General features: G+C 36.5%; 1 protein-coding gene across 2 annotated transcripts in view; it reads right to left on the bottom strand.

Moving 5' to 3' along the window:
• Positions 1-11,415, bottom strand: part of LOC140342545 (septin-5-like) — a 31,531-nt gene extending 20,116 nt beyond the window's left edge. Inside the window, exon 1 of one of the 2 annotated variants that reach the window (XM_072428762.1) lies at positions 11,148-11,415. In XM_072428762.1, the coding sequence (XP_072284863.1) occupies positions 11,148-11,150 (3 nt within the window). In that variant the 5' untranslated portion in view covers positions 11,151-11,415. Of the gene's footprint in view, positions 1-3,419; positions 3,509-11,147 lie in introns of those variants that run through there. The other variant, XM_072428755.1, reaches the window with a different exon arrangement.
• Between the last annotated feature and the right edge of the window lie 1,935 nt (positions 11,416-13,350).

Genomic DNA, 13,350 nt, shown 5'->3' with positions numbered 1-13,350 from the left:
CCTTTATAACATAGAGAAACCCCTGACATAACTTTAGGTCTTCAGTTAATCCCTACTATAATTACAATGTTCACAACTCATACTGTGATAATCAGTGGGCAGAATCAACAAGGGACCCGGCGGATGAAACCTCCCAACAGATAAATTGCTCTGAGAAATTTGATTTTTTTTTTTGTTTTAGGCTGTTTGTAGTGTAGTAGGGAATGAGAATGTCTCTTCTTTAATAAAAAAAAACATATCTGTCTGTTCACTTGTTCAAAAATTTTTATTTACACTCACCTACCCTCATTCACATAGACTTTTTCTGGGTTGGGTCATTGACTCTGCCTAAATCTTGGAAGGAAGCTGTCAAAATCTCACTACACACATCTAGCATTGGGGGACCAACATTCTTTTTAGACCTGACCCCCTGACTTTACCTAATGCTGCATGGTGTTGATGCCATCCAGACACCTCCACTTTTTTAAAACAAGAATTCAATACCTTAATCAAACTGACCTCCTCTTCTAAGGACAAACACACCAAATATCTTTAAAAGTATATCTAAACTGATTCAGTATATCACACAAGCAGGCCTAAATTTCTATATTTCCTACATCCCCTGAGGAAGCCGTATATGAAATGTGTTGGGAAACTAGAATTTACCTAAAGAATTCAACCACACTGATGATACCCTTTGGTTATTTGTTTGTACAGACATATTTGCCACTGGACTTAAAAGCTCAATTAAGAGATTGTCAAGATTGTATTTAGAACTTTATGTTCAATAAATATGTTCATTATACAATTTTTCTTGAAAAAAGTTTGATGTACAACCACAAAAACCCGATTTCCCTACTCTGATCAAGGATTGGGCTGCAAGTCTCTTTTGTGCTTTAATTGTTTCTAGGAGTTTGGTTACTGAAATAACTAAAAAGGTAATCTCTCAGTACCCTATTGTATATACCTTGTGTATATTTAACTGAACTCCAGGCAAATAACTAAAAACAAATAGAGAAAAACATAGCTACCCCTGCTTGTTAGACAGTGGTAGAACATTACTAAAATGATCAGGTCATCGCTCATTCCATCGTTAGCCTGTTAAAAATTTTTAGTGCTAGAACTAGGAACTTTATATAACAGACTTCTGTCTGCTTCACATACCATGGCTGTGTAAAAGAAAAGGTGAAACATAATATAAACAGCTGCACCTAGAATTTCTCATTTTAAAACAACTTTTAAATGCATAATTGGAATAAATTATAGTATTTTATATCCATATGGTGTTTAATTGAAATAGTAAGCAGGAAAAGATACACTTTGCCAATACAATAAGTATAATATTTGAATTTATATTTGAATTGCCTTATATGCCTTCTGTTCATATAACAGCAGGTAAAGATATTGCTAAATCTGCCCTCTCTACCCCTCCTGATCCAGACAGCTGGATTCCGCTCTCCATTAACTAGCAGGCTACAATTGATACTTCGATTGATAGAGTATCCTCTGGTGCTGACCTTCACACTGTCTAATCTCATGAGCTTTATTCAAATGTAGCTCTCCATCTCATTCCTGCTCTTGGAATGCAACATTTCCAGACCATCACAACAACAAAAATCTTGAAACTGTCACATGAGCATGAAAAATAGTTATTTATAGTTATTTCAATAAACTAGTAAGCTTCCATATAAAAATGTATGCAAAGCATTTTGCTACTCATTGAACAAACAAGTGTTACTTCATTGAATGATCCTGCTACTGCAACTTGGTTCTATAGGTTTATTGCATATTATTATTATTATTACTAATAATAAACAGGATTTATATAGCGCCAACATATTACGCAGCACAGAACAATAAATAGGGGTTGCAAATGATAAACAAATGCGGACAGTGACACTGGAGGAGAGGACCCTGTCCTGAAGAGCTTACAATCTAGTAGGTGGTTTTTAAAATAAACAAATCTCTTTCCACAAAAGCACTAATCCAACAATATTTCCATTGACCACAAACATTGACTATAGAGTACCAAATAGTGGAATTCTGGGAGATTTCTACACTCCTACAGGTTAATAGATTTAATTAATTCATAGACATCACTGAACCTTAACCAGAATGTAGGTAGCTGGGGGAGGTCACATTATTTCTAACCTTCTAGTATCTGCATCCTTGGGCTAGTGGCAGTTGTCCTAGTTTACATTAGGGAAATCTCAATATGATTTCAGCTTTAAATCTTTATTAAATACCTGTCCATCAGTTGTAAGATTTTCAGTCAGCATTGCTCGGGCATAACACAATATAAGACACATGTGGAGCCTCTAGTATATGTAAAGAAATGGACTGTCTAACTCCACTGCCATAACAAAAGATGACTGTAAGGAGAACATTGGTTAGATCTTACCAGTTACAGATGGATTTGGGGAATTGTTTTATAATAGTAGGCACCTTCATGATCCTGGTCAACCTCTTGTCTTTTCTGAAAAAGTTGCTTGGCCTAATAATATTTTCTCTGCTGATAATTATACCTCTACATAGTCACAAACATAGAAGTTTGTCCCAATCATGTTCCATATTTGTACAAAGAGCTTCCCCTAGAACCATAGGAACACGGTGTACTTTAGAGGGGAGGAACAACTAACATACGACTGACTTGTACCTGCTACTTGTAGAAGTCAAAAGAAAATATCTATTACAAAGTTAGTGAACGATAACAAAAGTAATTTGAGTGTGACTTGTTTTTTAGCTTTAACCTTACCTGGATAAGAAGGAACCTTTACATGCATATTAGTGATAGTTTTAGGGCATGCATCCTGAAATTTATGCAAGAATCCTCATGAATTCTGATTAGAGCTGAAAAAGTTGTTCGGGTGAGCGGAAAATTATTTCAATATTACAGAACAAGTCCAGTGGAAAAAGAATTCATACAACAAGCTATACAATGACTTGGATAAATGAGGACTTTCATAGACAATAATGAAATAATATACTGAGATATAAAACCAATGATGTAAAGGTCACACAGGGCAGTTGATGCATAAAAAAAACAAAAAATCTCCTAGCTGGTCTAACGTTTACTGTACATTTTCATTGTGCTTTGCAATTCATTCCTGAATAATCCCATTTCTGTTGCTCCAAGACAGTTCAAACTTATGAAGGTAAACTGACAAAGGTTAGGAAACTTTCCTGCATATGGTTGAAAATAAAACAGTACTGCATGTATAAAATGAAAGCCAGTGACAATGTGTAATTGGTTCAGAAGCTGTTGGGGAAGGTGAACAAATACATACGTCGGAAAAGCAATACATTTGGAAAAAGGTTTTAATGTATAATGTGTTTGAATGAAAGACTTAAATTCTTACCTAAGGAAAGTTATCCAATAAAAGTTCTGACTATACAAACTACTTAAAGAGAACACAGAGAGGAACGGTGCACTTCCTTACCTGGCTCTCTTCTTCTCCATCACTCCCGGTCTCTTCACTGCTGCTCTCCATATTACAATGCTGTATCCCTGTGATCATTACTGTTATATATGGATCAGTTCAGCAACATCACAGTGACTGCCCTGAGATCACATTGTTTCATGCCCTCCCAATAATCAGGTTTACTATAGCATCATTTGCACACTCAGGCAGGCTTCTGTGTTTAATAGATATGACATGTGTGTGAGATATAGGGAAAGGCTGATTTTTAAAAATCAATGTAATTGTATTCACCATGAGCTGTCAAAGAAGTATGTTTTATATATTCTGTCACCTTCAACTGTCCTCTAATATAATCTGAATCAGGCAAATGGGAATACTAGCAGGGACAGACAAATGTATGAGAGCTTTAAATTATTCTCAGTTCAGATATGCTGACTTCATACAATTATTAGAATGCCTTTTACATTATCACCCATTCCTTATTACAAAAATACAAAGCTCTGCAAAGATTTAGATTAGCAAATTAAAACTGACATTTTTTTCTAGTTTTTATCTGTGAATCACTGTCGTCTACATTAACTTTTTAGGTTTTCGGGAACCTTTAGTAAAAATCATTATAGCTATAGCTTAATAGCATAATCAGTAATTTGTCTTTAAATACCTCTTTACATTAGTGGTAAATGAAATGCCGCTTTATATTGCTGGTCAGTAAAAAAATGTCCTTTTACGTTGGTAATCAGAGAGGGAAACCTCCCTAACATTGGTGGTCAGTGGAAAAGTGCACTCTTATATTGGTGATCCGTGTAGACGTATTTCTTTAGATTGGAGGTAGAAAGGATTGGTGGTAGAAGGATCCCCATACGATAATATATAGTGGGCAGGAATGCCATTTTAGATTAATGGTCAGTGGGAAATATGTTCGCCTTACAAACAACTAAAAAGATTACTGGGGGCATATTTTACCAGGCTCCATAAAGGTCAATATCTACTTCCTTGAATAAAATACTGGCCCATAGTCATGCAAGTCTTACTGTCTGTTTATAGTTGTGCGGGTGTTTGTAGGATTAGGCATATTCAATTGAATAGAGCTATTTGCCTACTACTTATGATTTTTCAGAGGCAGAATTTACATTTTGGCTGGACCCCACCAAATTCAAAATAGATGGCACCAATATCCTCACCTGGCACCAACATCCTCACCCAATCTATAATTGGGTTTGGCAGCTTTGTCCTGAAATAATGTAACTCCCGCACTAATGCCTAGAAATATTAACTGTAGTAACACATATTAGTAAAATGATTGTGCAGTTCAGTGTAAAATACAAACCAGATTACTGGTAGACATCATTACCACACCTAGGAATATGAAATCCAGTTTAAGTTACTAGATGTTGATATAAAAAAATTCCATTTCTAATATACCAACTCTTAGATTGTAAGCTCTTCTGGGTAGGGTCCTCTTCTCCTGTGTCACTGTCTGTATCTGTCTGTCATTTGCAACCCCTATTTAATGTACAGGGCTGCATAATATGTTGGTGCTATAAAAATCCTGTTTATTATTATTATTAATAATAATAATAATAATAATAACAACAGCAATTATCCTGAATATTGTGTTTGCAGGGGTAGCTAACTGCATAATTATGCATATCTGTATAATATAGACTTAAACAGGTCTTGGCAGCAACAAATAATTAATTCATTATATTTATGTATGTAATATATATTAGTATAATACAACATGAGGGGCATACAACGTGTATATTACTGCCCGTAAAACACATAAACTTGGAAGATTCTCCACCAGAAAAAGTAAATGTCAAACTCACTGCTTTAAAATATACTGCATAGTGATTACTAAAGTTATACTGTTATTTTATCACGTCAAGGATTTACTTGTGCAGATCTGCAAGCTTTTTCAATAGGAATAACAGGCGTATTTCCTCAGAATTGATTTTTCATGATATGCACAATTTTTGTGGAAAATGCTGACATGCAGTCCAATCTAAAAAAAATTCCACTGAAATGTGTCCAGATGGATTTACATCTATGCATTCCATCCCACTGAATTTAATGGTAATGCATTAAACAACATGCCAGCACATGTTAATGTGCATATTTTGTATTTTTCAATGTTGACTTGCATGCAACATAATGTTTCAACATGCACTACTATATACATCTTTCGGCATTCATCAATCGCAATGATTGGCAATGTTACCCATACTACTTTTGTCACTAAATTACAGATGCAGCATTCCACTAAATTTAGTTACAACCCAATTTGAGCTATTACTGTAGTGCATTCACTACATGGGTATGGCTCAATTCTGAGTTTAGTAAAAATTCAAGGGAATCTATATCTATCTTTATATATATATATATATATATATATATATATATATAGTGGACTCGTGTATTTATATATGGGCCCCAGTATCTTGACTTGGCTAAATAAAAAAGGCCAAATGAATCAGGAATTGTCCTGAAAATCATAAAAAGGAAACAACTATTAGAATTGTACTCAAAGCAGTTGCTTGTTAATTAAATTGACAGTTTAACAATCCAGACAATTTCCAATCAGAATATAATATTTGTAGAAACAATGAAAAGTCGTATTTAGAAGAGCTTGACAGAAAGATCCGTGTGATTACTTATTTTCCATTCTTGCTTCAATCCAATATAAATTATCGCAGCTAACTACACAACCAAGGAAAATCCCATAATCCTCTTTGTGTTCTATGCTAGGCTCTGGTTGCCATAACTGCAGGTGTTTGGTCGTGTGTCACTTGCACCTGGGATGCTCTCTTTATGGCTTAATGATCTATCCTGTTCTTACCATGTAGGCAAATGTATTCCTACTTCAATGATAAGAATTCCAAAATTATATAATGATTTCTAGAAGGCATCAGGCTTACTATATTTTATGACTTTCGCATTGTACTGTTATTGGATCCTTTGTCATGATGACATTACATACTGTAATTACGAAGTTGAATTGCAAATCCTTTGGTAGGTATATAAACAACAAGGTATAGTGTTGTAACTGTGTACAGGTAGTCCCCGGGTTACATAGGAGATAGGTACTGTAAGTTTGTTCTTAAGTTGAATTTGTATGTAAGTCAGAACAGGTACATTATTTTAATAAATGCAGTTAGTGTCAGTTACTGTATAAAATCCTCACTGTAAAATAATCACAAACAAAGCACAAAAAAAAAATGGAGCCTAGACATTCATTAACTTCTGGAGCAAGCTGTGCTTTGATAAGCAAAAAGAAACAACTGCAGAGTTTATCTTGGTCATTAAGGAGCTACAAGATGTTGCTCAGTTGCTTAGCAAAAGATTTCTTCTGTAAGTTCATGCGAACCGCCCCCTCCGCCCCAATCAAGCCTCCGTCCTGCACACTAACAAGAAGGGAAGCCACTTCGTATCTAGGAGTCGTCTGTATGTCGGATGTCCATAACTCGGGGACTACCTGTATCATTCTATTCGCTTTAACTTAACTTCTTATCCGGTGAACTGACCTTAGACTGTATTGAAGACATATGACTATGATAGGGAGATTAGAATGTGAGCCCCTTTGAGGGACAGCTAGTGACATGACTATGGACTTTGTATAGTGCACCGTAATATGTCGGTGCTATATAAATACTGTGTAAAATTATAGTAATAAAAATTAATGAGCTGTACTATACCTGACATACCAGACAATGGCAGCTGTCACAGTCCAGTCACTGTATTAGCTGGGCCCCACTATACCTTATTTTGATAGGTAGATTTTAGATTGGAACCTTGGGTTACCTAAATTCTAACTTCCAATCTGAGGTCAGAATAGCTTTGGTCTAGTCGGTAATGACTTCACTAGTGCTGAACTGTATTTCTGTATAAAGCATCTCAATATACACTTTTGCAATCCTAACCACCATGGAAATGTAATTAAGGTTTTTATAAAACCTTGCAAAAGCTAACAGCCAGAAAAGTTTAAGAAACTCCCTCCACAATACATCCATTATTTTTGATGGAAAAGTAAATCTTACAAAATATTATGTATATATATAAAAGCTATAATACAACAATCATCACATAACAAAATGAAAAAATATAATCTTTAGTACCGGTAATATGTAGTCATAGTCAGTATCAAATGTGTATTAGCATTTCATATTTATCTGCCTAGGCAGAGCTCCCGATCACTTCCCTCTTCTTTATTACCAGGCTGAATTGATGGCTTTATTGTAAATATCTTATGAACAGACTGCATTTGCAGGATCTCAAATAACACAGCTCAATCATTCGGAAAAGAGAAACACCCCATTTTCTCTGCATATAAGGACTGTATGAATTTACATCAGACTACGATCAGGAATCAATACAGGGTTACACCATTTTCCATGGTTACTTGCAAAGTAGAGGCCTTATTGAAAAATGATAGGCAATGTGTGAATCACAAAAAAAGATCAAAAAGATTTGACCAAAACCATTCTAGTTACCTTTTCTCTTTATATAAAACTTTGAATAGGTATATTATGGAGAAGTAATGGCTGGAACCCACTAGACCCTATTCACTCAAATGTATAAAGGAATCTGAGGGGAAAGCCTAGTACTAATAGCAGCATTACTCTCCTATGTCTATTATAAGCCAAGCAAGGAGGGATCTGTATTGTTTTATATTAGTGTTGGGGAGGGAGTGTGTAAAATAATACATTTAGGGGATTAGGTTAAATGACAATTTCCCCATCCTCCTTTCCAGCCCATTCTTTCCTTATGAAATCTTCACTATGAAGCCACAGCCTAGACTGAAGTCACACTTTAAAACTGAAAGCCATGCCTGGGAGAAGACAACATATAGTATTTGCTTTCACCTTTTTTGTAAAAAAAACCTTCTTCTGTGTGCCCTTCCAGTGCTAGTGGAGGATCCCCTTAACCTCCAACAGCGCCGCGACCCCTCCAGTTAGTGTAGCCTAAAATTGGCCTTGTCAGGTGAAAAAAGTTATGCCCAGAAATACAAAAAAAGGAAATGCTTACCCCTCCCTTTGGCAGCTCTGCCAAATGCTGCTCTGTTGAATAGAAATCTTTCTCTAAAATTTAATAAGAAATCAAACTTCTAGTAGTGTCAATTTCCGACTCATTCAGTGCACAATATTTACTTTACTCTTCCTTTTACAGACATGGCCAGTTACATGGGAAAGAAGTGTTGCAGCTGGCAAAAAGCAAAGCCTTGAAAAAAGTCCCTAACAAGATAAAAGTAACTTGAAATAAACACAATATGGAACTTTTTCTACATTTTTATTAATAGACAAGTTGTATTCTCAGAAAAGGTTTTTAGATTAAAAATGCATTTTCATTGAGGGTATAGATTGGATTATTTATTTTAATACCTGGAAATGGTTTGGAAATGTATAGCCTGGAATTAGGTTGCCAACTTTTCTCTAAAGAACATTTTATTGTGACATATCGGTTCATTTTAAATTACGAATAACATTGAGCTGAACAATGTGGCTGCTTCTCAGTGAAAATATTATAGTCTCACCTAAAAACAATGGTAAAAATACCAGTCAAATATCCCAATAATTCACTATTTTAGCCAAAGGTTAGTTAGTTAGTTACTTTTTTTACGAACGATTTTTGGCCAATCGGTCATTCGTCGTTCATTTCCAACGATAAAAATTGGAAGTGTGTACGCAGCTTAACATTCGGAAAGGTTTCGATCTCTTGCAGCTCTTTACATTCAGTCTCGGATCTCAGAGCTGCAACCCAAGCTGGTGCTGGAAGGCTTCCCCCTGCCGGGTGCTGTGACTGCAGGCCTGAACAATGAACAGATATTGTCATTTAATGGTGTCATTTAATGACATTGACTGTGGGTCACTCTGACTGAGGTCTGGACAGTGGAGAATCTCCAGTTAGGAACAATAGTTTAGGATATTATATATTATTTTGTACTTGCTGGGGAAGGGGGAAGGCTCCCATCCAAGATACTCCCTGTGCAGCACATTACTGTCACTGAGTTAGTAAAACTGACCTGAAACACAAACTGAACCCCTAGCAACCTCTGTTCCACTGAATCCTGGCTGCTCAGACCAGGGGTGCCCAAAAGTTTTTGGCTTGCGAGCTACTTTTAAAATGACCAAGTCAAAATGATCTACCAACAAATAAAAACTTGGACTTAATAACTTAATGACAAAGTTGCCTTTGCAATTCACCTGTTTGGCACCCCTGCTCTAGACAATCTACAGCTGCACCAACAACAATAAATGCGAAAGCCTCCCTAGACAATCTATTGCATTATGTAACCAAACAAGGTAGATTTCTGCACTACAGTTGTTAAAAAATCTACAGGTATTTGTAGAAATAAATTGTGCTGTTAGCCTAAAATATATCTTACGCCAAAATCTTAGTTTTGGATAGACTTTTATGAAGGTCTGTGCACCCGCTTGCTTTTGTGGCCACAAAAGAGAAGGAAAATAAAAAAAAGTTTAATTACCAGAACAGAAATAGTGCAGAACTCCTACATTGAGTTACTCGTTCTGGTAACAATGCTATAAGAAGGAATCTCTCTAACTCTGGTAAGATTCACTCTCATTTCTTGTTGTATATACAGGACATTAAGTGAAAGTAAAATCTGTAAATGGGTACAGGAATTGCATATTCTCTTTTCTGCCCCCCCCCCCCCCCCCCCAAAAAAAAAAATATTTATATATTTTATTTTTACAACATCGCAAATGAAACTTGTCACACCTACCTTTTGTACAAACTATCTCCTTGTTGTATTGAACAGAAAAAGGGTTCAATTCATCAATGCATTTACCCAAATTTAACATATTTAACCCAAGATTCACACAGTTTCACATTATCTGTATTTAGTAAAACTGGATACTTTTAAAATTCACCTAAACTATCATTTATAAAAATAAAAACACAAAAGTAGAGTATCCAGATTTTCTCCCCCCAACATAGCATCAATTTCCTGCATAAATAATACAGGTGTACTTTAAAATCTGCACCATTATAGATGATTTATGACAATCTAATTTGTAAAATAACAAATACATTGATTTTCTTATAACAATGCACCACTGAAAGTCCTATTAGCTCTGCAGACCTGAAGTTGCAGCATATTACAGAATGTGATGTCTTAAAGCTGAAAAAAGACAATTCAGCTTCCCAAGAGGTCATGTAAATCCCTACACAATCCACTGTCACAACAAGCCACAAAATAAACTGTGTTTACAATCCTGCTTGTGATCAAAACAAATTATTTTTTTTACAAATCTCAACTATTCAACATATGAATTTGTTACTAAAGGCAAGCATTGTGTTGTACCAGTTTTTCAAGCAATTGCACTTGTTTACTGTAGAGAAGGATCATTAAAATGCAGAACCTTGCAGTAAACACAGAGAAGCTGATAGATACTTAAACTTTAATAGTTTTTGTATCTGCTCATTTTATCAGAAATTATTATATATTGTTGAAGGATCTCATATTATTAGTATAATTTATTCCAAAAGAGAATCATTAATAAATCCTATATATAATGGCATCTATCCTAGAATAGTAAGTGATCTAGAGAAAACACCTTTTATTTGTCAGGCTAGTTCTGTTTGTCCTTGTATTCCTTATCTAACACACAATCTGTCACTTCACTGAAGCCTTAATAAATCCAATTATAATCCTGTCTGCATGTCATAATAATCTCTGTGCATGGCTTTAGCAAGTGGCTGAGAAGTGACACAAGAAGACATGCTTACCATTTGCTGCAGTGTCAGGGATCTCCCCAGCTCTTTCTTGCACCTCTCTCCTGACAATCTCTGTATTGCTACACCAGGCTACGTCACTGATTCCAGCCTGCTACCTCTCTGTGTCCTCATTCTTCTTCCATAGCTTGGAAAGCAACACACAATCCACAGCTTGTATCCTGCTGAAAGACTTTGCAAGTTTATGGTAGGAAAAGAGTTTGCTGCTTTCCATCACTCTAAGACTGCAGAGAAGACTCTATACATGTGCCATGCACATGTATATCTGTCATTGGACTGATTAGTAGGGGGCAGGGAGAGATATGAGCTGCTCAGACTGCTGAGTCTGTTGCTTGGCTCCAGGTCACTGCCAGCTGCTCCCATTCTTACTCCTTCTCTAAAGCTCTGTACACACATAATTATGGTTGGAAAGGAACGACCGATCGGCCAAAAATCGCTCGCAGAAAAGGTGACCGACAAAGACAAGGGTTGTCCTTGGAAATAACCGACCGCCCTGGAGGATCTGATTGGACAACGATCGTTCACTATATATCGTGTGTACAGTCGTTCAGTGATCGTGCATGTTTCTGCAGTACACTTTCTCCTTTACATGTCACTCCCTGCATCGTTCAAAGGATCGTATCTAGCGTGTGTACACTATTGGTGGATTATATTTGAACAATTGTATCGTTACAGAATGTAAAGGATTGTGCACAATACGATCGTTCAAGTATAATATTTTAATAACGATAAATATTTGATAAAGATAATCATTGGAAGTGTGTACGTAGCTTCACTCTTTTACCTCCTCCCCTAGGCTATGTGCACACATTGGACTTTTGTTGTTGGAAAGTATTTTTAACGATCCTTTCCAATGACAAAACACTGAAAGATACAGCGCCATTCTGCTCTATGTAGAGGGGAGGGGGAGAACAAGCAAGCGGCACCGGCGCTCTATTCTCCCCTTCACTTGCATTACAGTTATTTGTGGATCCGCCAGGATGGATCCAAGAACAATGTTGGACGACCGCTGTACACATTTTAGATTCACATCCGATACTAGCCCTGAAAGGATAATCAGACGAGAATCATCTGACGCAAGGGTGTCAAACTCAGGCCCAAAAGCCTGCACTGTAAGTACATTTGGCCCGCGAGAAAATATCAAATGTCTACTAGAGCTGGCCCACCGGTGGACAGTGCATGCACCGCTAATACTACAAATTCCAGAATGTTCTGCTGGTGCATCTATCAGGACCCACAAGCGCCCCCTCCTCTGTTGAAATTCATTAGCTACCTTCCTCAATTGTAAATATTTTTTCAATAAATATAAAGGTTGGTACGTGACTTAGTCTAAATTTTTAATTTTGGCTCACTGTGTAATTTATTGGGCCTTACTCTTTAAGCATGGGTGAATTCTAAGTTATAAGCAATGTGGCCATTTATATGACATTTCCTTCCCACTACATACGTTGATTTATTTTCAGGCAGATCTAAAGATCTGGTTTTAAAAATATCGATCCATCAGATCTTTATTGCAGAAAGGCACAGGCGATGTCCCTTCTGTAATATTCCTTGCCTGATTGCTAACTTCTTTTAAATATAACAGAGCTGCACATGATGAGTATGATGTTGGGATATATCGGGTATATTGGCATCCTCTGAGGCTGCTGGGAGTTAATGAACTCCCGCTCGTGTGTGTGAGAGTTATGTCATCCCATCTTCGCCAGTCAGGATAGCTGAAGGATGGAGGTTGGCTGGAAGGAGGAAAAGAAAACAAAAGAACATGGCAGCACAAACGATAGAATGGGGACAGATGAGTGTATTTCAAAAATATGTGATCAGACAGGTAAGGGTATTTTAGACAGGCGATGTCCCTTCTGCAATTAAGGACCTGCCTGGTCACAAATTTTCCATCTGCATTTTTGCTAAACTGTACTACCAAAAAAAAGGCCAATTTGTTTAACAAAAATATGAGTGAGATATCCAGCCACACAAAATCATTGCAGAACTGTTAAGCAAAGTCAGCTAAGGAAGGGTTTTTAGTATTTAGTATTTTGTTTAATCTTTTGTTAACTTTGAGTATTGCTGATCTCTTTAAAGATTCCTGCAGAATCTTTGGAGCACACATGCATGCACTTCAGTGATGGTTTCATACCATTTGTTACAGTCAGTGGCATTAGTCGATCATGTCTGGGTAGTGTGTGCAATGTTTAGCGCC

Source organism: Pyxicephalus adspersus, chromosome 1 (genome assembly GCF_032062135.1).
Source record: "Pyxicephalus adspersus chromosome 1, UCB_Pads_2.0, whole genome shotgun sequence".
Classification (NCBI taxonomy): domain Eukaryota; kingdom Metazoa; phylum Chordata; class Amphibia; order Anura; family Pyxicephalidae; genus Pyxicephalus; species Pyxicephalus adspersus.
Note: the sequence above shows the minus strand (reverse complement) of the source record. Positions and strands in the feature narration are given on the sequence as shown.